General features: G+C 41.4%; 1 protein-coding gene and 1 non-coding gene across 2 annotated transcripts in view; both read right to left on the reverse strand.

The window, feature by feature from the left end:
- HSD17B12 (hydroxysteroid 17-beta dehydrogenase 12) overlaps window positions 1-24,438 on the reverse strand; it is a 165,413-nt gene that overhangs the window by 15,015 nt on the left and 125,960 nt on the right. The window contains exons 7-9 of the mRNA XM_060606434.3: window positions 11,197-11,231; window positions 3,466-3,547; window positions 1,337-1,402 (exon numbers count right to left, since the gene is read on the reverse strand). Coding sequence (XP_060462417.1) covers window positions 1,337-1,402; window positions 3,466-3,547; window positions 11,197-11,231 — 183 coding nt within the window. The remainder of the gene's footprint in view (window positions 1-1,336; window positions 1,403-3,465; window positions 3,548-11,196; window positions 11,232-24,438) is intronic.
- LOC132662619 (U6 spliceosomal RNA) lies at window positions 16,509-16,614 on the reverse strand. The gene has a single exon (XR_009602638.1). It is a non-coding gene; the product is annotated as a U6 spliceosomal RNA (small nuclear RNA).

Genomic DNA, 24,438 nt, shown 5'->3' on the forward strand with positions numbered 1-24,438 from the left:
CATTGCTGTGGGAGTATAAAATATGTAAGCTACTATGGAAAAAAGGCAGTTCAGAGAATAGAAATATAGATATAAATAAAATTACCACCTGATCCAGTGACTCCACTTCTGGGGACATATGTACAAGAACTGACAGCAGGCCTCAAAAAGATAGGCATACCCCTCACGTTCACAGCCACATTATTCACAGCAGCCAAAAGGTGAGCGCAAGCTGAATGTCCAACAACATATGAATGAACAAACACAATGTGGTGTATACATACCGTGTAATTTTATTCAGCCTTAAAAAGGAAGGAAAGTCTGATACATGCTCTACAACATGGATGAACCCTGAAGATGTTATACGAAGTGCAATAAGCCAGACATAGAAAGACAAATACTGTACGATTCCACCCATAAGAGGTACCTACACTAGTCTGATTCAGAGAGACAGAGTAGGACAGAGGTTCTCCAGGGCTGGGAGAGGGGGAAGTGAGGCGTTACTGTTTTTTGTTTTTTGTTTTTAATTTTTTTTTTTTTTTTTTAACATTTATTTTGAGACAGAGAGAGACAGAGCATGAATAGGGGAGGGTCAGAGAGAGAGGGAGACACAGAATCTGAAATAGGCTCCAGGCTCTGAGCTGTCAGCATAGAGCCCGACCCGGGGCTCGAACCCATGGACCGTGAGATCATGACCTGAGCCGAAGTCAGCCGCTTAACCGACTGAGCCACCCAGGCGCCCCGAGGCGTTACTGTTTAATAAACACATTATTTCAGTTTTGGAAGATGAAAAGTTATGGAGAGGATGGTGCTAACGGCCGCACAACAATGTGAATGTAGTTAATGCCACTGAAACAAATACTTGAACGTGATTGAAATGGTATTTTCTGTTATGGACTTTTACCACAATTAAAAAAAAAAAGTTAAAACTCACTACCACACCTAAGGCATCCTGGTACACGCGGTCGTCCTTGCTCTGAACGGAGTGAGTTTTACTCAGCCCTCCACCTTCCCCCGTGGTTATTACCCAGTGGCTCTGGGAACACAGTCACCACACGCCTTGAACACCTGGCAGCTAAGAGATACGGATGGTCTAATTTTCTCAAAATAAAACTGTAAAAAAATAAAACCGTGCGTTTAGTTCTACTTTAAGTACCCCTACTTAAGAATTCTAGGGGATAACTTTTTTAAAATCTAGACTTAAAGTGCATAAAAGAAAAAGAAATCGTGTCTTTAATGGTGTGCTAACGTCACACTTTCCTTAGGAATGTGATTTTCTTTCGTTGCCAAGACAGCAACAGTTGCTGTGGAAACCACACAAAAACAGGGATATGCAACTGAAACATACCCCACTCACCTGCACAAAGATGCCCTTGCTCCTGTACTCCTCATGGAGGCACTGAGAGAAGAAATCCACAAAAGCCTGGGATGGGGTGGGAGTGGGAAGGAAACACACACATTACATCAATCGGCCTGATTTGTAGCCATGGCAACAAAAATAACAAACTAACCATTTAACACTCGAGTTCCTAATCATTCTTTTTATTTCACATACAGAAGAGACCTTAAAAAAACACCTCAAAACCTCAACTCGTTTTTATCTGCCACTAAATTAAGTATTCTCTTACCAACTAGAATCTCCAGATCAAATTGTGACTTAACCAGAAAAGGGTCTTCTCTTTCCTTTTTGCAGAAAATTACTTTCCAAGAAGAAATATTTTATTATATAACAAAGGACACATTCCTCCTCCCCACTTGCCATTCAAACAAAAACACAATATGAATTCCGTTCAACTCTCCTCTATAGGGATTTTGTTGTCAGTAAAGAAAAGAAAAGAGCAAGCTTCCTCTTGGTCCTTGGGGATGGCAAGATCCAAGAAGCGTACGGATGAATGTGACAGCCCATCTTCTTCTGCTAGTACAACTTTAAATCTATTTGTAAAATATAATGTACCATTTTTCAAGTATGGACTCAACCTCAGGCTTAAAATGCCAAGTATCAATGATGACTTTTCGAGGCTCCCAACTAGTAACAGTCTTGTGGCCACATGGAGCAGAACAGGTGAGAAGCTAGAGTTCAACAATCACTTCACAAAACAGGGTGTTCATTTGAAACCTCCCTCCTGTATGTTTCAGATACAGAAAGCAAGTAGATTGCAGGAGTGGGGCGTGGAGCCAAGCTTTTTCAAAACAGTAGTCACTGTTCATGATTTTCCCGTGGACAAAGGGCCAAATGAAAAAGAAAGCAGGAGTTTTGCTCTTTTCCTTCTCTGACATATCGCAAGTTCTTAGAGTATTAGATGGTGCTCATTTTTCCCTAAAAGCTAGTTTAACTTGAGCGTCTCAATGGTCATTTTCATTTCAGGGATGTATCCTGTGCCTCAACAATGTATATAAAGATGCTATGGACCTGGAGGCAGCAGGAAATGTATTCTAAATGATTTTTCCTACTAGTAATGTGAACAGGTGATTGGTGATAGTGTATAAAATTATGACATCTTACAGAGAGTTCTAGAAAATTCTTGTCTCACTCCAGAAGTGATAATTCGTATCTATGAATTCTGAATAATGTGGCAAAATGCTCACACTCTCATCCAGGCTTATCTTGCGCCTACTGTGTGTATTTCTGTCCTGACCGGCTGCAAATTCTTCCACTAAGCTCTGCAGAGTGGCAACTTTTGCTGGATGGAGTGGACTCATTCATGGACCAAATCCCCAATCATTAACTGTTCTGATCAACTGATCTAACTGGCCCAGACCAGCTCTCTCTCTCTCTGGGACGTACAAACACAGGCATACCGCACTTCCTTGCATTTCACTTTACTGTACTTCACGAGTGCCGCATTCTTTACAAAATCGAAGGTTTATGGCAACCCTGCCTCAAGCAAATCATCGGCACCACCTTTCCAACAGCATCTGCTCACTTCCTGTCTTTGTGTCATATTTTGGTAGTTCTCCTAATATTTCAGTCTTTTCTTTATTATTGTATGTGTTATGGTGATCTGTGTTCAGTGATTACCACATGTTGAAAGCTCAGATGATGTCATTTTCTAGCAATAAAGTATTTTTAATTAAAATATGTGCACTGCTTCTCTAGACATAACGCTATTGCACACTTAATGACTACAGTATAAACGTAGCTTTTTTTTTTTTCACCTTGACCCTAGTGTAAACATAATTTTTATATACACTGGAAAACTAAAACACTCATTTGACTTGCTTTATTGTGATGATTCGCTCTATTATGGGGGTCGGGAACCAAGCTGGTAATAACTCTGAGGTATGCCTGTACCAGTTTCAAAACCAGTCAACTACTAGCAGAAAACAGCATCTGTGGATCTGAGATCACGGTGCCCCATTCCTTTTCTTCCCAGTCCATTTGAAAATAGCCAAGAACAGAACTTCAAGAAGCTTCCATGCTTATTTCTCAGACCGAAAAGTATTCCTCATTCTCATTCTGACATGATTCACTAAAAAATTGTTCACCTTGGTCGCAGAGTAAATGGCCAACAGTGGAACAGGGACTAGGCCGCTGGCAGAGGAGATGTTCAGAATGGCCCCTTTAGATCTAAAAAGGAAAATGCACCAGGTCAACAGAATGAAATCATACACGCAACCATGTGTAAATTACAGATTGAGATACAGAACTACCTGAAACAGAAGAACATAGCTGTTTTTCTAGCACACATCACTCCTTGCCTTTCATCAGCACATGATACACTCGGTCAGTGAATGAGGCATAACTCAATCAACTAAAAATAGCTCCTGTTTGCAATTAGCTCATTTCTGTTTTAGCAATCCAGGGCATGACCAGATCAGAGCTACAGTCTCCTCGAGTTAATCTCTCCTGTCTGAGGTCTTCTCTGGCCACATCACCAAGAATCCTCATTCTTGGAAATGCTCTCATAATCTTCTGATGCCTTTATTCTGGCTTATCATCCATCACATACTACCTTACTGTAGTATTTAATCACTGTATGTGTATACACGCTTTTCTCCCTCAACAAAACCATAAGCTTCTGGACATCATAGCCCTTGTCTTACACTTTTCCTCAAAACCTCCTGCACAGTCATGAGCATGTAACAGGTACTTAACGAAACCTCCTGGCAATGAGTGAACAGTTATGTGCTGCCCTCCTACTTCCTCTAGGTTGTAGATATTCAGGCACTAAACAAAGAGCTGACTGAAAAGTCACGTGACTCTACAGGAGATCAAACCATATTCTCTGCCAAAGGGCAAAGGGCAATTCTACAGTAACTCCTAGAGATTACTGAAAACTAAAAGTCAGAAAGTTACCAGGAATTACTGATTTCATTAATGAATGAATATTAATCGGAGAAAAGCAATGCTGTAAATACATTAGTTGTTAGCAAGTACATAAGGGTTGGGTAACGTGTGGAATTAGGGTTTTAGGAATTTTAAACAGAATTAACAACCAACTCCTCCCCTCCAAACCCATTCTTCCCAGAGGAGGGAACGGGAGGGGGGGGGGGGCGCGCTGCCAGTCCCCTCCAGCCACTGCAAACAACCCTACCTACTTCCTATCCTCCCAGTGAGGTTCCTTTTCTTCCACACAGATTCTCACTGTTCTCTGTCTGAATTTACCTCCCCCAAGATCTATTTTTCCAGTATTTTTTTAAAAAAGGACCATACAGACCCTTTTTATGCAAAATAATAAAAGAAACATGATTAAATGGCATCTAAGTTATTTTAGACGCAAATCTGAAAAGAAATAATCCCCAAAGGTCACCCAGTCCATCTGCCAGCCTCTAGGCGAGATGCCACTTCAACCATCAAACAGAAGTCTGGACCCTCCGTTTACTGTGTCGCTGGAAACAAGGTGTCTTTGGTTTTAAATTTTGAACTGAAGTGCTTATTAGTAATATTCCTAAGCAATGAAATCCGCTCACATTTTGGTCACAGAAATCAAATCTCAAATCTAAAAACGTTATATTAGGGTTTTAAAGAAAGTTGGAAATATTTAGACAATGTATTGGTTGTATCATTCTTGTGTGTTTTGCTTGTGTCTCAGAGACAGAAAAAGCCTTTTCGTTTTAAATATTGATAAGAGAGTAAGAGTGTCTATCAGGAGTTAGAACCCTATCACCCGAAGATAAAAACCAGTAATTAGCAACGACTATCTAAGATTTTGATTTTATCTATATGTGTGAGAAACTCCTTTGATCAAATTTGACTAAAAGCCACTTTGGTTACTGGAGACTTTTAATGGAGTATTAATTTATGATGTTTAGAACATCTTTATCTTTTCAGGGTGTTAAAAATGTTCTCAAATTAGATTCTGGTGACGGTTGCACAGCTCTGTGAACATACTAGAAACCACCAAATTGTATACGTTAAGCGGGTGAGTTTTAGGGTATGTGAAACATATCTCAATAAATCTGTAAAAGAAAAAGAGAGAGAGAAGTCTCTTTATGATATATTGTAATGTGTCACCTTTAAACTCAGAGAGTGTCCCAATCAAGTGCATGCTAAGAGAGCTATGGTATCTTACACATCCCAGAATGCTTCCTGAGAAGTAACCCCAGATCCCAACAAGTTGCATCCCCTTCCTGAGCCCTATGCATCCTTCTAGCTTTTAGGTAGCATTTTCCTTTAACTTCTCATACAACCAGGAACTGCTACGGCCTCACTCATTCAGAGCAAATGAAGAAAGAAGCTAGTTGCAGATGATGTTGTTTTTCACCAAAGCTGTAGTAGATCACTGCTGTTTTCACCTGGATTATGTGCTCCCTTACACTTAGATTGGCTGGAGCGATTACATGTGCCCTTGAACAAAAATCTTATATTTTTTTTATTTCGTTCCTCACAAATGAGATACAACCTAAAAGTCTTCCAAAATTCAAGTTTAACGTTATCAAATATATTTTAAAAATTAAATCTGGATCTCATCAAAACACACTCTTAAGACTTCACTCACCAAAGCCATGATTTCAATCCAGGAAAATGTGTTTAAAGACAGTAAAAACTTCTTTCCCATTTTCAAAAATAATAGACTAATAGTCAAATATGTCACAATTGTGCAGGGATGCTCCTTTAATCGTTTACTCCTTGAGGCAACTAACATCTTTGTTTCACCAATAATATACACTGATTAAAATTTCTGGGAGGTAGAGTTAGTTTGAATTCATGAAAAGTCAGAATTTGAGGGAACGTTATTCAAAACAAAGTATTTGCACTCTAGCATATATTAAACAACCCCAAGACCAACAAAGTCTCGAGCAAGAATGCACTAGACCTCAGGAAATACAACGATGGCATTTATAATTGTATCATAATGACAGCAGTGAGACACCTCTCTACGAAAACTCTGTGCTAACGAGAAGCACACGTGTTTGTCTAGCAAAAACCTTCCTCCCACACCCACACCCACAACAGCACAGAATTCTCTCTTTCTCTCCAAGGGTAATAATATTCAACTGAGTTTTGTCTGCATCATAAACAACACGCAGGTGGAGCCGTCTTAATCCTTGTACTGTATACAGTATCTATCCTTCATGTAGAGATGGGGATGAACATTGGGGGCTGCGAGGCACAAAGGACTCGTCTTTAAAATCAACTACTTTGTCTGGCTCTAATCCTCCATCTAAGCAGAATTAGTGACGTCAAACCAGTTTCCATGGCACAGGCCGACTCACGACAGCTCTGTTATATCAAGCAGAAGGACAAAATGGGCTGCGCTTAATTGCACACGAAAACAAACATAAAACTGAACCTTAGTTAATCTCTCATTTTCCGGGGACTTGGGGAACAATTCTAAGATTGGAAGGTACATTAACAATATTTGCTGAAGTTCCATAATGAAGACTCATGTTGCTCATACTTCATACTTCCCAGTTTGTTATGACAAACATCCAAATAAACAAGTCAAGTAATATTTTCTGTGATATAACATTCTTCATTCATCACACTGCTTACTTGCTAACAGCCACACGATGGTGTCTCAGTGGTACAAATTACTGAGGGCCCACCAGAACTAAAATACTGCAAAAACAAAGCAGAAACACCACTGCTGATAAGGAAGCACCTTTTCATAGAAATATGTTCTCTTCAATTACTAGCCCTTTCACAAGCCAAACCTTAAACTCACCCAACCCTATAAAATTCAGCATCTTGTAATTACAGCTTCCTGCAGCTATGCTGTCTGGAAGAATTCCCTCAGGCCTGTGAAAGCCCCATCCTAATACTCTCCTTCATTGTCACTTGGATAAAAAAAATTGCCAAGCAGTGGCACCTGGGTGGCTCAGTCAGTTCAAAGTCCAACTTCGGCTCAGGTCATGATCTCATGGTTCGTGGGTTCAACCCCTGCATCGGGCTCTGTGCTGACCTTGTGGAATCTGCTTGGGACTCTCTCTCCCGCTCCCTCTCTCTGCCCTCCCCTGCTCTCTCTCTCTCTCTCTCTCAAAATAAATAAACTTAAAAAAACAATTGCCAAGCCTTTATCTTCCTATAAATGCTCCACTACTCCATCAGACTGTTGCAGTATCCTTGTCTACAGCTCTAAAAAACTACTACTGCCATAGAGGAAGTGATAGGTCTCCTTTGAATAAGTCACTGATTTCCACCTTCCTCAGGTACCTTCTGCTCCGCAATGCAGGGGAGAGAGATAGGGAGGTGTTACGTGCTACCATGAAGAACTGGAACACGGGGTTGACTCCAATGGAGGGAACTAACTGTACTCAGAGAGTTTGACGACACGCAAGGGAGATTGTGCAAAAAGGACTCCATGACGCTTCTTCCTATTTCCGTTTCTTATCAAGGAGTGCATAAATGTACTCCGGAGAGCCATAATTTTTTTTTTTTTTAAAGCTTAAACACAACACTGAAATTGGTAAAGACAATTCACTAAGAGACTCTCAAGAAGACCAAGAAACATATCAAAACAGAGTCCTTGGTCAGAAAAGAATCCTGGAACAGAGGGGTCAGACATATAATTAGAACCAGCAATCCAAATACATTATACAAATCCTGCTTTGCTGGAGAAAGTTTGCAAACATTTACCACATGAAAGAGAACTGCCTGCCCTAAAACACCATAACATGTCATAATTCCACCTTAAGCAATACAGTATGAAAGGGGCTATTTTTAGCTTTTCCATGGTTGTTATGGCAACCACCTCCTGGCTCCAGCTATACACAATGTTTATAATTCCAGAGAAGTGGAAAGAGCAAGTTTCCTCTATAATGTAATTATGCACTTTCTACTTCTATGGTAATAATACCTTAGTTTAATTATAGATACTTGTTTAGTGATAGTCAGTTGGCCCTAGGCTATAGTTCTAGAGGGTTTGGAAAATCTCATACATCAGAGGTAGAATCAGTGAAAGGGGAAAACAACAACAACAACAAAGGATCTTTATAAAGGACTCTGCTGTTACTGAATGGAAATAAGAATCCCATGGAAACCAACCATAGGAAATACGCCATTTGAGGCTGGTGTAAAAGGGCAGGCTATAATAAAATCATTTGTATTGTGTAAGTAAGAAGGCTTTCAGATGATTGTTTACCTTGGAGTTATTCCTCTCCTCTTGGGCACACGGCTAACAACATTTCTGGCCTCCTCTGCAGTTAGCTGTAGCCGGTGACTGAGTTCTGGGCAACGGAATGTTGGCGGAAGGGATGGACACTACTTCCAGGCCTGGCCCATGAAACCTCCCGTAAAATCACCCTTATTCTCTCTTCCTTCGTCTGCTGGCTGGATGCAGAAAATGCAGCGGAGAACTGCAAGACCCAAGGGAAGAGCAGCCCTGCGTGGAAGGAGCCTGAGATAATGCCTGGCTAGAGCACAGCCCCAACCCCTGATACACACTGGCTGTGTATGAGAGCGATGGTCTCTTACAGCCTGCCCTCATTAATACAACTAGTAACTCCTTTAGTTCAAGGGGACAGAGCTATTCCCTCTCCTAACCAAAACTAGTGATTCATGAAGTCCACTTACGTTTCTTACTAGTTCTTAGCAAGTGCCACATTCACCCTGTGGTGTCGGTTTCAGCCCATAGACTACGATGGCTTTCCACCAGATCATCTCTCAACCTTGGCGTAAAATCCACTTGATTTCCTAAAGGCAAAGATCCAGTTCATCTCCTGTACACGCCATGATACACTTTACTCAGTGAGTGCCTGCTGAAGGAATGGGTCCTCTTCTTTGCATTGTTTTTATCTAATGCTTCAGCTCTAAATGTGGTCATGGCTGCCTAGGTCTATAAAGATAGGGGTGAAGTTCCTAGCACCCTATGTCTGTATCCTTTACTAATTATGAAGGTTCACAGCACTCAATCTCTTTGGGACTCACTTTCTATCTATCAAATAAGGGTGCCTGGTTTCAATTCATTTAGAGTACTACAATTCCATGACTATATAAATCCATTGTGATCTGCAAAATTATTTCACAACCATTATCTTTTTTTTTAATGTTTATTTATTTTTGAGAGAGAGATGGGGGCATGGAGTGGCAAAGAGAGGGGGACAGAGGATCTGAAGCAAGCTCTATGTCGACAGCAGAGCCTGATGGAGGGCTTGAATTCACAGACTGTGAGATCATGACCTGAGCCGAAGTTGGACGCTTAACTGACTGAGCCACCAAGGTGCCTCCATTATCTCTTTTCATACAGATGTCACCAAAATCCTTAATTCCTTTTATAACACTACTGTGGTTTCTAAGTATTTCGTTCTTAAAGCATGGACTTATTATCCTAAACTAATGTCAACTCACTTGCAGATGTCAAAAGTGCATTAAGATGATGGCCGAAATTCATCCCTCCTCAGTCCTACTCTGTCGACCCCAATTCTCTGCCATCTCCTAAGGTTTTGTCTGGTTTGACTACTGTCTGTCACTTCCATATCTGACCATTAGGGGCACACTCCCACTGTCAATCAACACAAAGCAGTCTGAAGGTTTTAACGAGAATTTTTACTAAAGGAATTAAAACACACCAGACTTTAAGGGCGCCTGAGTGACTTGGACGGTTAAGCATCCAACTCTTGGTTTCAGTTCAGGTCACGATCTCACGGTTTGTGAGAGGGAGCCCCATGTCAGGCCCTGAGCTGACAGTGCAGAGCCTGCTTGGGATCCTCTCTCCCCCTCTCTCTCCAAATAAATAAACATTAAAAAATATATGTACCAAATCTCATATAAAATGGAGTTACAAAAAAACCCTGCTAAGACACAGTTTCTCAACCAGTCTCTGTAGATGCCAAACAAAATGGATTCCTAACCTTGTTTCCTCCTTCATACAACAGGAGGTTATCAAAGTTAAATGAGTTAACACTTCCTCAGCACAACACTTGGCATACAATAGGTGCTCAATAAACAGTAGCTGTAAACCCTGCCGGCAGCTGGTCATAGAGCTTTCTTCACAGAAATAGGGTCTTTGGGCTCTGCCCTTTTCCAAGCCGTGATTCCTTTGGATCTCTTCCAAACTCAAAGCTCTTTTGCAGAGGAAGGATGACTGTGAAGTCCTAAATTTAGCAAACGATCAAGCTTGCTCAAGATGCAAGCCCAGATCTTTTCAACGGGTTTTCTTTGAAAGCCTAGACATCATTCAGGCTTTTCCAAGGGAGAGACAGAGCTTAATTACAATTTTACACTTCCTGCTATTTCAAGAAGAACTCTACAACACATTTCTCAATGAAAATGAAGACACCTAGCATATCCTAGTGGAACTCGACTCAAACTAGGACACAGATGGGGCTCCAAGGTGTGGGTTTCTGCTCCAAGGTGGGTCTGATATCTTATAACCATTTTATAACATGCCTAAGTTCCCTATATATCCTTTCACCCATTAAGAACTAAAAAACCAGGAGATGGGGTCTTGCTTTGTGAAACTCCTCTGATTTCAGTTCTGAGAGCATATAGCTTTAAGAAGGCATTCCCGGGAATACCCCAGGAATTCTATCCACCCCCTCAGAATAGCAGGCAATTGAGTTAGTGATGGTGACTCAGGCAGACTTTTTAATCCTGATCTAAAGGAACCACCACAACCCTGGAGAGGGAAATAAAAAGGGAATCGAGTGGAAAAGGCCTCCACCACCAGATGACTCATGCTCTACCGTGTGACTCGCCCAGCACGTTACTCTGTTGCTAAGACATGGGGGACAGGTTCATTAGTCACTTTAATGAATTTTGCAAAGAAAGGATTCTCCTTATAAATAATCATGAGCTCTGTCTCTCTGGTGCTTGTGTGTGAGCTTGTGACTCACCTTTCCACCATGCCAGGCAGCACCAATCGTGTCATCTGCAAAAGAGAAAACAAAACCTTCGTGATGGCTGAGGATGCAAGCAACAGATAAAGAGTGAAGGAAGCTACGCCCTCAAAACAGAAGGGGATCACTAAGCCACGCCCCACTCGACAGACAGCAATTTATTTTATACGCTCTATATAATTTGGCTGTGGTAACAGTACATAAAAAGGAATCAGATGAAATTACTGGAGATAACACTGGGAATACTTTCAGTAAACTTGGCGAAAATGGGCCTTGCCTGAAAAGGAACACCGGCACAGAGATCTTCAAATAATTAAGGGCCTATGGTGAAATCAGGACCCCCAAAACGCACTCCTGGAAAAAAACATCCGTTACGGAAAGAAATATCTGCCAACCAAGATTACTGACGATTTTTAACTTAAAAGCTCAAATGACCTTTTCCTATCAAAAAAGCGTTTAGAAGAATGCTGCCAACTGACGGCAAATGTTAAGCGTATCCTCACATTCACTCCCCTTGTTGGTCTAGCTAGTTGTGAGGAAAACTCATCCTTAACAACAACAAAAAAAAGACACCTGCGTTTTTAAAGGGTGTCATAATTGTTGATTAAATACATATAATATGAGAGAGAAGCTACTTCTAAACTGTGTTTTAAGATATTATGAACTGGGGTGCCTGGATGGCTCAGTCGGTTAAGCGTCCGACTTCAGCTTAGGTCATGATCTCACGGTTAACAGGTTCGAGCCCCACGTCGGGCTCTGTGCTGACAGCTCAGAGCCTGGAGCCTGCTTCAGATTCTGTGTCTCCCTCTCTCTCTGCCCCTCGCCCCCTCATGCTCTGTCTCTCATTCTCTCTCTCTCTCTCAAAAATAAATACATTAAAAAAAATTTTTTTTTTAAGATATTATTAACTATGGGCGCCTGGGTGGCTCAGTCGGTTAAGCGTCCGACTTCGGCTCAGGTCATGATCTCACGGTTCATGAGTTCGAGCGACGCGCTGGCACCTCAGAGCCTGGAGCCTGCTTTGGATTCTGTGTCTCCCTCGCTCTCTGCCCCTCCCCTGCTCATGTTCTGTCTCTCTCTCTCTGTCAAAAATAAATAAACATTAAAAAAAAATTTTTTTTAAAGATATTATTAACTAAGAAAAGTTAAGACATCCACTGGCTTGGCCAAGGCCACGTCACAGTTTAAGACTGAGGTTAGAACGTGAATTCTGGATTCCCAGATATCATCAAATTTCTTTTTTTTATTTTAAATCTTTATTTGGGAGAGAGAGAGAGAGAGAGAGAGAGACAGAGTATGAATGGGAGATGGGCAGAGACAGAGGGAGACACAGAATCTGAAGCAGGCTCCAGGCTCTGAGCTGTCAGCACAGCGCCTGACACGGGGCTTGAACCCATGAACTGCGAAATCATGACCTGAGCCGAAGTCAGATGCTTCACCGACTGAGCTACCCAGATGCCCGGGACGTCATCAATTTTCTAAGAAACAAATGCTGCTTTGTCACATGCTTTGCATGCATGCCAAACACAGGAATTTTAAGCTTTTTATCTTGAATACTCCTATGTCTTAACGAAAACAGTACTTCGATGAGAAAGTAAATTTTTTCCTAGCAATATTTTGAAGAAAGGAAATGTATTCAGCTTTACAAAGGTAAAATCTGCAGCACTCCCAACCCAGATGTCAGGCCGGGAGCCTGCTGCATATACTTTCCCAGGAAAACCGAGTTCAAACTGACACTGTATCATGAAAGACAGACTGACACAGCGCCAACTTTGAAACAAAGAAGTGTCTTCAAAGCCTAGGGGAATCATTTTTACAGAAGGTTTTGGATTTGGCCGAAACTTCTGGGCCAGATAAAAAAAGAAATGCTAAAAAAGAGTTTGGTCTAAAGCATTCGACATCTCCCTCCTTCTTACATACAAGTCTACGTTTTTCGTATTAAACTTGTCTTGATAAAATGGGGGGGGGGGGGGGGGGGATGTGCCCAGTGACTACATCCTATAGAACAAGATGTGACTAGAAGTAACATATACAACTTCTTGGTCATGCCCTTAAAGGAAAGAAAACTACACGTCCTCCTCCTTGTCCGTTTCCTCCTCTTGAGGGTTAGAATGTTCATGTGGTGGGAGGAGCCAAAAGAACCCATTTGAACCTCAAAATGAGAGCTGTGTGATAACGGTGGCAGAGCAAGGAGATAAAGAGGCAGAACCCCTGATGCCTGGAGAACTACGATGCCCTACCTTGATTACCTATCCAGCTTTTTATCTGAGAGAAAAATAAATTTCTATCTTGTTTAGGCCACTACAAGGACTCTGTTACAGCGGCCAAACCCTATTCTAACTCATAAAGTTGACCACTTATGTTGATAGAGACCAAGCAGTGTTAACATTTTAAGACTTAAAGATGAAACAATCCCCTTGGGCGCCTGGGTGGCTCAGTCAGTTAAGCATCTGACTTCAGCTCAGGTCATGATCTCACAGTTCATGAGTTCAAGCCCCACATTGGGCTCCATGCTGACAGCCCAGAGCCTGGAGCCTACTTTGGATACTGCATCTCTCTCTCTCTCTCTCTCTCTCTGCCCCTTGCCTATTCACACACACTCTCTCTTTCAAAAATAAATAAACCTTAAAGAAATTTTTATAAAAAAATGAAACAATTCCCAAAGCAAACTCACCCAGAGATTATGCTGAGCCCAAATGGCCTCCGCTACTTTGTAATTTTTACAACACAGTCCTGTTTCTTCGCTTTTCTAGGTTTGCTGACCCAACTTGAGGATATGCCCACGGGGCCTCAAACCAAACTGGATGGGGCCAAGTCAAAAAAACGCTGATTTCAGAGTTGATCTTTTCCACAGTATACTCACCTCCTCTCTTTTCAGATCAAACGACTCTTCCAACTTGCTTACACGTTTCCTAAGATTTCTCTTTTTATGGTACCCCATAGTAATTGCTCAAAATACAGCTACTGAACGTTTAGGCCAAATGTGCTACAAGTCAGGCCCAAGTTCATATCCCAGCCCTTTCACTTAACTAGCAGTGTGACGTCAAATTAGCTTCCTTCTCGTCTGCGGAGTCCATATGTATTATTAAATAAAGAAGGCATCTCCATTACAGGTTATTATATTCTGAATCTCAAATGAGGTAATGTATATAATGGACCCAGCACAGAGCTCGTCACAGAGCAAGCCTCTGAAGAGAAATCAGCATCGCTTATTGCCAGCATGCACTATTCTTTCACGATGCAGCACCACTAAGTATCGGGGCCTCCTTTAAGCATGTGGTGCCCTACACAGTTCAAAGCCACAAACAGTGACCCATTTTGAGGTCATCAAATTCAACCCACGACACAAGTTTCCAGATAGTTCTGTCAGTATTTAAAAATACTTCTGTCAGGATCCTCTTGGAATTGTTCTAAAATTCGATTTAGTGACAACTGCACAACTCTGTGAATTCATTTACCATTCAATTGTACACTTAAAGTCGGTGAATTATATGGTTTATAAAATTATCCCTCAATAAGGCTTTGAAAAGAATCTTCATCTTATGGATAAGAGTTAAAGATATGGGATCACAAAATACACTGGATGTTACTTTATCAAACCCAGGAGAAAAAAAGAGCTCCTAAAATGTTCTATGCGTATCAACTTATGGTCTGAGCAACATGAAGTAATAAAGAGACATTCTCCTACTTAGTCGAGGCCATGTTCTTTACTCAAACCTGGGGCTGGCCAATAGGGGTGCACTACCCAGGAGGAGCACAGATACACATAGAAACAAATCATTACAAGACGCACTCTGAGTGTAAGGACAGAGGGCATTAATGCTTAGGAGCAAGACTCATCATGTCTGGGGTATCAGGTCGAGCTTCCCAGATTACATTTCAGTTAAGTTCTGAAAGAATAAACAGGAATTCATCAGGAGGAAAAAATATTCTAGCCGAAGGAATATAATACAAAAAGGCAAACGGCTATAAGAAACTACAATCTTTGCTATAGACCTGAGGCCTTCAAAAAAGCCTTTTGTTGAATGGAGCTTTTTATAAAGGAAAGCATGCACATCCAACATGTTATATATGTCATTCAATCTGCATATTATACCACATCATGGACAGCTTCCCACACTAGTATAAATGGATGTTCTTCAGGCATATTAACCGTTGTGGAGTATTTTGTGATAAGGATTGATTATATGCATTTCTAGCAACATGTGAAAACATTTATTTAGCACACTTCATCAGGGACCATAACGCTTAGCTAATGTAAGAGGTCCCCCAAGCAGTCTGTGGAGAGAAGCTATCATTCAGTCCTCTAAGTCCTGAGACCACCAGAATCAGAATGAGTAAGAAGACTGATAATAAACACGCTCCCACCCAAGGGCATGAACACATGTGCGTGTGCATGTGCACACATCTATGTAACAGGAAATGAGACCTGTTAACTGAAGAGTAGCTAAGTGGAGTTCAGTTCATAGGGGTAGCCACTGACTGTTTAGCCTTCCGACACAAAAGGAGAGAAGAAGGGATAGGATTTGTGGGCAGTGATCTACCCGGAAAACTACCAGGAAAAGTCTACAAAATCTGTTGATGGATTCTTTTATTCGGACCAGGGATCTCAGAACCATATGACTATTACCTAGTGGTTGTGCAGTTTTATAGTTCAATTAAGATTTTTTTTCTATGACATAAATGTATACTCTTAAATATAATCCAATAAGAAATACCACTTTGGCTGGGATATTAAAGAAATATAAATGCGTGCATTGGGAGCTATTTTTTTCCTTACGCTATGTACATGTCATACATTAAATGTTTTCTTTCTGAATGGTAACAGTTATCCATAATCGGAGACCAAATAAAACCCCATTTGATAGAATCTTACTTACAAAACCACATTAATAGCTAAACACTAAATGTTTTCTGGATGGTCTTCAATGTATGGACACATTCAAAATATACCCTCCCACTCCCAGCTTTATTAAAGATAGAACCGACACAGAACACTGTATTAGTTTAAGCTGTACAACATTAACAATTCGATAGATGTAGATACTGCAAAAGGATTACTGCAATAAGTTACCATCAAAATTATGGAACGCTGGGGCGCCTGGGTGGCTCAGTCGGTTGGGCTTCCGACTTCAGCTCAGGTCACGATCTCGCGGTCCGTGAGTTCGAGCCCCGCGTCGGGCTCTGTGCTGACAGCTCAGAGCCTGGAGCCTGTTTCAAATTCTATGTCTCCCTCTTCCTATGACCCTCCCCTGTTCATGCTCTCTCTCTGTCTGTCTCAAAAATAAATAAATGTTAAAAAAAAAAAAAAAATTATGGAACGCTGCAAGCATTTCTGGGTCCCCTTGCATATGGGCCATACTAATCTTCTCCACATCATTCCAACTTTAGGATTTGTGCTGCCGAAGAGAGCTCCAAAATGTATTCTTTATAGATGTGAGCTAACACTCAACAAGTTTAAATAATTTAGCACAAAGACAAAGGAAAAAACAGTGTGTTCGATGTCTAGCTATTAAAGGGCCAGAAATATTTGTTGGATGCTCAATGACCAAATAATCCCTCAGGTCCTCTCGGGAAAAAGTTCAATTCTTTTTAGAAAAATTCTTTTGCATTGTTCGTTGGCTTCTCCTCTTAAATTCTGGCTCTAAACTATTTCTCCTTGCCACACAATGGACCAGCTTTTTGACCTGCCAAATAGTAACAACCCTGAAAAGCTTGAGAAAAGTTAACTTGAAATCTGCCTGCTTTTATAGCACTGATTAACACCTCGTTCTACACTTAAATTCTCTTCTAATCGGATTATAAGTCATGATAAATTCAACTTCAAGCCTTCTTTGGCTGCATATGTGTACACAAATAACAATACAAATAAGCAGAGAAGCTTCCCTATGTTCACATCAAATTGCATTCTCTTTAACGTCAAGTTTTACATAGGATATTTTAACTAAGCTATCAGTACTCTCATTTTACTTTGTATGCATCAATTGGTATCTTGATATCTGGTTATTTATACCATGTACCAGCGTTTCTGTGAAATCTCACTATCTATCTGAACTCCATTTCACAGCTCACAAGCTGTTTCTGGAGTTAACTCAATATGCTAATTTTAGGCCATCTGCAGGTGATAATTGCTGTACCAGGAAATTTTTTTGTTCCTCTTAAGATGCTGCTTAAATAAGGTTACCATAACTTGTGCGTTCAGTGGTTAAGAATATTAGAAAAGTAGCAGTAAACATGATTTTTGGACTTGTTTGCGTCTGGGTTTAAGTTATTTCCAAAAGTATACAGCAAACAATTTAAATTTAATTTTTGTCTAAAAAGTGGCAAAAGTTGCCGCAGTAGTACCTCTACAGCAATGAAAGCTTCAAATCTTTGCGGAAAAAACAAGCATTTCCTATTTATATATATATTTTTAGTGACAGTTTCATTAATCTTCACCACAAAAAAAAAAGTCCCAGAAGCCTAAAGTCAAAGGAAGAAAGGTCAATATATATTATATGGCACCTAGATATTGCATCACTCTGTGTGCCAGCTGCCCATAGAGTATACAAATACACGAAGATACACAAAGATACACAAAGAAAAGTTAAGATAAATGAAAAGTCTTTAGCAATGCCAGCTCAATTTAGAATTCCTTCTGGGCATACCACATATTCATTTTCAAGATGAGCACTGGGTGTTGTATGTAAGCCAACTGGACAATGAATTGTATCTTCAAAAAAAGAGTGAAATATTTATTGGTACTTATTACCACAGCTATGTATATTCTGGCCGGGAAATGAATAAGAGGCTGATTTAGCTTATAAACCATCAAAATCTGTTTCATTATATCATTTAGTTGAGATACGTGACTTAAAAATGCATTGGCGGGCCTAAAAAAAAATTTTTTTTCTGAAAATGTTACATTAAAATATAACCATCTTAGTGTTATAAATACTGCTCACATTTTTGGCAAATACGTGCACTGCTTTTGTAATTAGAAAAGCCCCTACAATTAATACTATTTCTAAAAGAAATTAAAATGAATAATTTTTTCTTCTTTTTCACTTCTCTGGCATCAGTAATCAAGAGCTTATATAAGGAACTTTATTTTATACGCAATAGTCAATTTAGGTTTTCCTGCGTTTTAGTTTATTATGAAAACTTGTAACACAGCAAATTACACAAATTGTGCAAATTCTCTTACAAGCAAGTGATTTATTTTTACAATCAAATAATTTTTGTCTCATGTAACCTCTGGCATTCAGTCAGTTTCTACAGAGAACAGTACAAAGAAAACACTACCGCATTATGCTCAAAAAAGACAACCAAAAACCCAAATGGAAAGATTAAAATTCAAGATAACTTCGTAAAATAAGACAACAAATACTGTCACTTGTACCCACCATTATATATAAATAGAATTTAAAGTGTAACAACTTAACCCTAGAATCTGGGCAAAGTCCCAAGAATCCAGGCTATCCGTATAAATAATTAGGACACCACAGATAGCCGCTCTGTCCACATCTGCCCATCTTCTTACCCCAGAGACACCTGCTTGGAGTAAACAGGATCTAAATTCAAGCAAGTGAAACATGAACCCATAAAATTAGAAGGAAGCAGATACAAATGCCTTATACAAGTTTTCAACTGGAATCATTAACAGTAATTTACAAAATCCATAGTCTGATCGGGAAAAGAACCACATAAAGTAACAATAATGTTACGCCAGCCCTCTTTGGGAGAAACGAGGGTGACTCACTGGAAGTCATGCTGGAGTGGCACGGCACAGTTTTCCTTCAGAAGCTGTCATGTGAGCTCTGTCATACTGAGAATACAACTTCATTAGAAATTCTTTGAATCTCACCTATATGGCTAATGGAATATTTACTGCACAGGGGGTGAAAAGCTTAATTAGGTAAAAATTTTCAAGTGCTTTGAGATCTCCAAGTATTGTTTGATTTTCCTCTTTGGTAATGTTTTAAGTCTTTGTGGAAGTGTAGGTAAGAGCCCTCCTTGCCATTCTCCCGCCCCCACCACATACTACTTAGCCTGAAATTCAACCCCCATTTTTCCTTTTGTAATCAATTGTTTTGATACATGTTAAAATAATGGAACTAAAGAAAAATAAAAGAACTTTCCAGAACAGAGGGGTGCATGCCAATGGACAATAACATAATCAAAAGCCATAATCTACAAATGCTGAAAAAATTAAAAAGCACATATACACACCATACACTGCTTTTCCAAATTTGGCATGTTACAATTTGCTAAGAGTTTCCATTCCTTAAAATTTCGCACAAATAAGCTGACTTCTCAAAAAGTGACAATTTCAGGAGAAAATAATTTCTAAAGTTCTCAAAGAGATTTTTTTTAAAGATTTTATTTTTAAAGTATCTCTACAGCTAACGTGGGGCTCAAACTCACAACCCTGAGATCAAGAGTTGCACACTCCACTGACTGAGCCAGCCAGGCACCCCTTCAAGGAGATTTTTACATTTTCACCCCAAACTAAGGCATTTCTCCCATAAACCAGCTTTGCTTTGAACTGGAAAGAACCTTAGAAACAATCTACAACTACTCGCTTTTCACACAAAGAGTGGTCCTCATGCAGTGAGGCAAAACCGTCATTTTGCAGTTATGCTCAAAGCAGCCTGTTACCAGGAGACCCTAAGAGCCAAATGTACCCAATTATTTGAAAATTGTTAGGAGCATAATGACAGCAGCTCTCAAAATGGATGAAAAGACTCTAGGCACTAACTTGGAATGTCTTCATCTAGAAAAACCCCAAGTGGGCGGTCAGAGCTGAAAGTCATACTCTTCCTTCCTACAAGTTATTAATTTCCCAATGTTGTTAACTTAAATTCTTGGGGCTGGGTGGAGGAATACATTCTTAACATAATGCCTAAATTAAATACAATTAGATGGCTGCACAGAGACTCCTCTTCTCCAGGATTTCCAGATTAACAGAGGGCTCCCTCTACTGGTACCATGTCACACGCCAAAGGCAAATCCAGGTAAGGAAAAGAAAACCAACGCTTCTGTGCTTCTCATCCATCCAAACATTTATATTCTACACCATGGGCCGGGCACAGCACTATACCCTCCCGGCTGAGCCACATACAGTGAATATATACTGGCATTAACAGGAAAAAAACAGCTTTTCAAAAGCAGGCAAAGCACACCAAGTGCTCTGATTTCAGATAATCATAGGGATGGAAGAGACCGATTTAGTTAAAACCGTTCTAATCCTTCAAGTCCATGAAGCAGGTTTTCAGTTGGAGTAGACTGAATATCTGGGGTTGCCTGTACAGAGGGGTACAAACTCAAATGCCTGGAAGGACTGGGCAACATATACGAGCACAGTGAGTCAGGGAGCAGGGCCGGGTGGGGACGGTGGCGACCTGGAGAGGGCAGGCCTCATTACCCAGCACACTCACCTGCTGGCCACTCTGCCCTCCCCACTTATACTGTCATGCCACACTTCAGGTCTGCGTTACCTCATCTTCAGAGTTTCCCCCAAGAGAAGCTAGAAATGTGGGTGTGAACTGTCCCAATTAAAAAAAAAATTTTTTTTAACGTCTATTTAATTTTGAGAGGGAGAGACAGAGCAGGAGTGGGGAGGGGCAGAGAAAGAGGTGGGGACACAGAATCCAAAGCAGGCTCCAGGCTCTGAGCTGTCAGCACAGAGTCTGATGCGGGGCTCGAACCTACAAACTGCGAGACCATGTCCTGAGCCTAAGTCAGCCGCTTTACCAACTGAGCCACCCAGGCGCCCGTGAATTGTCCCAATTTTGAAACGTGCGCTAAGTGAAATACGTTGGTAGGGCATGTGCAGCCCAGACTACTGGTTTGAGCCTTCGGCCTAGAATCAGAAGGGAACTCCCCTTTTGCCCATTCCACTGCTGGCGGGTCCAAAGGGTATAAAGTTCTCATGATTTCCTTCAGTATAAATATCCATAATTGATCTACGTCCAGCCTTTTAGGGCCACATACAGTAAGTGGGTTGCTTATTCCCAAAGAAAGAAGATTTTCACTTTTTAACTCACTCAATTATTCAAAAGCATTTGCGGCACACCTGCCATAGGTGAGGCCCAGGGCTAGGGAACAGCAGAGAACAAAAAGAACACGGTACCAACACTCATGGGGCTCACAAATTGCAGAGAGGCACTACACCGGAAATGAGCTGCTGAGGGAAGGGAAGATGTGCAGTGCGCAGTGACACCGTGTGGCCGAGAGACCAGGCCTAGTCTCGAAGGCTCCCTACCAGCCCCCGAGGACAGAACACTGTGGGGGCGAACTGAAGGATGAGTAGCATAAGTGGGAGACGAGGGAGCTTCCACGGACAGGGAACTACCTGAAGGGACATGAGGTGCAAGAGACTCAAGGTGCTTTGACCTGAACGCAGGGAAGTAGAGGGAGACAGACCAGAGGTGGAACTGGAGAGGTGGGCAGCATCCACATCAAGTAGGTCCTTCCCTATAGGTCACACCAAGGAGTTAGGACTTGAGGGAAAGAAATCACTGAAGGATCTCACAGTGGTGTCATATGTCCTAATGCAAAGTAACACTCTGGTTGGGGGACGGAGACTGGACTAGAGGGAGACAAGTTGTTTCAAAAAGGCTGGTGGGGCTATTCTAGTAGTTCCCAATGAAAGGGGTAGGGGCTTGGAATTTGGAAGGCATCACTGGGCATGAAGAGAAGTGAGCTGATTTGCGAAATACTAAGGAGGTAGAATTAACTGGCATTGGGGTGTGTGTGTGTGTTTGCACACGTGCGTGTGTGTGTGTGATGTCATGCTTCCTTTCTCCATGCTAAACATCTCTAATTCTTTCAGCCACTCCTAATAAGACATGATTTCAAGCCCCCTCTTTGGTTGAGTGAAGGAAAAACTAAATTCTGATGCCCTGCTTAAGACTTCTCCCCTCATCTTGGAGTGCCTGGGTGGCTCAGTCAGTTAACATCCGACTCCGGCTCAGGTCATGATCTCGTGGTTCGTGAGTTTGAGCCCCACGTCGGGCTCTGTGCTGACAGCTCAGAGCTGGAGGCTACTTTGGATTCTGTGTCTCCCTCTCTCTCTGCCCCTCCTCCACTCATGCTCTGTCTCTGCCTCTCAAAAATAAATAAAAACATTAAAAATTTTATTAAAAAAAAAAAGGACTTCTCCCCAACCCCAAATAAAACAAACAAAACTTCCTGTATAATTTCTCACTGTAAGTAGAGGTTGTTAATAAATTCTATTCTGGGTCACACCCCACCCACCTTCTTCTTTGCTCTAAAAGAGGTAGTAATAAAGAAGGGTGAAATGTCCTCTCCACTTGTCAGAATGGTAGACTGGAAATTTCCAAAGGGATTGAGGTATAGGCAGGGCCCCTACCTACTGTCCACCTTCTTCACAAATGCCAGTGGCAGCTTCAGGACCCACTACCATCAGAAGAAATGGTTTTCCCACCCTTAGGTAAGAACTTCAAGTAGTTTAGGGAATACTGTTTGGGTAGTGTTCATCTGAAAAGGAGTAAAGTGTCTTGAGGTCCTAAAACTGTCATTAAAGGAATCAAAAAGCTGTCAGGCCTACAGAAGGAAGGGAACTCCAAATCAAACAAGTGATCTCAAATCAGAAACAAACAATGCGAGCAAGATCTGCTTTAGAACTGGTCTTTGAATTGTGGGGAGCTCGGTGTCCTGCCTGTTTGAAATCGGACTCGTACTGATCTGTCTCTGGAGTTGCGGGACTTCTCCCATTTCCAATTATTTCCCCCAGAGTAATCAACAGTACTACAACAATTTCATGTGCAAGCTCTCAGTATTCAGAGATGGAAAGCCCTCCAGGCACAAAACTGCAACTGTTTTAGAAGAGTCTGGTTCAATGTCTGGAGGCTTAATTATCTCTAAACTTGGTGATTTCTGGTCCGAAGGTCATTGTTCTGGAGGAGAAATAAGACTTATCTTAGATTTTAGTCACAGCGCATCTCAAATCACAAAAGGAAAAGCCCCGGCTAGTAGGACCTCTCTTCCGAGCTCTTGAGGCTGATCTACCTGCCATGTTGGTCAATTAGATAGAACTTCCACACCACTGCCCTCCTCGCCTTGGCACTTACCCGCTCTGCAGAGAACAAGAACAGGACTAAATTTACCCCTGAAGGATGTGAAAGCAAAACTGTAAGGCAAGCAACAAGCCTTCTAAACACCTCTTGGGTGACCTCAACTAACAGTTTTATGTCTGGTGAAGGGAAAGTCGAGTTGAGCAGGACTTAGACAATGGCCTGGGAGAGGTGACTGGACTCTATGATTACACATCAAGGGTCTATAGTCAAAAGTATTCTGGTTAATATTTCTTCCCCAGTATTCTTCTGGGCCACTCGCCACCACTGCATCTGGTGATGACCTGTAATTTCTCTGGTCAGGATATTTCACTTCTCTTATTCCTCTGTCGGGATGTGGAACTTATGTGACTTTTTATAATCAACTGACCTACTAACACAGGAGCACACGGACCACATGATAATCCCAGACCTGACACATCCAGGTCAATGCCTGTGAGGTGGCACAGGACCTACAACAAGATGCTGGGGCCTCACCCAACAAACATCTCCAGATTAGGGGAACAAACCCAGGGTCACAGGGGTATACTGATTTCACTCCTCTTTCCTGGCATGCTTCTCAAGTCAGGCGTCCCTATCGAGCGGTTTGGCGAGGAGGCAAAACTTGGACCAGCACTGATGATGAGAAGAAGCTGTTTTCTTTCTGGTATAAACTATTTTCAATACATTTATTATGACATTAGGCAGCAGACACCCATGCCCTAGTTCCCCTGATGTCCAGCCACCATAAAATCTTTGAAGATTCTACAGCCAGACCAATTTTCATCTTCTTTTAAGTTTCCCCAGGGCTCCGAACATAGTTACATTTCTACAGGAAATGTAGCCCTGGCCCTGGAACATAACACAGTCAACTAAAGCGCAATAGGCCCAATTCATCAAAATACACCATAGGGCAAATCACAGCAGCATGGAAGAATGCTGAGCCTGGGAGCCTCACACAGAAAACCTTATCCAGGTGAATGCCCTTTCTTCAGTAGACAGAAAATCAACTCATATACCATAACCACATACGGCCACTCTGCCACTAGAACCACCTTTCTAAAACGTGCATCAGATGCCACCTTACTTTTCTGCTCAAAGGTTCTCCATCCCTCTTAGCCCACTGCCCAAGCTCGTGCACAATCATGTCCTAACTCGTCTTTCTGGCCGCTGACTGGTT

Source organism: Panthera onca, chromosome D1 (genome assembly GCF_046562875.1).
Source record: "Panthera onca isolate mPanOnc1 chromosome D1, mPanOnc1 haplotype 2, whole genome shotgun sequence".
Taxonomy (NCBI): domain Eukaryota; kingdom Metazoa; phylum Chordata; class Mammalia; order Carnivora; family Felidae; genus Panthera; species Panthera onca.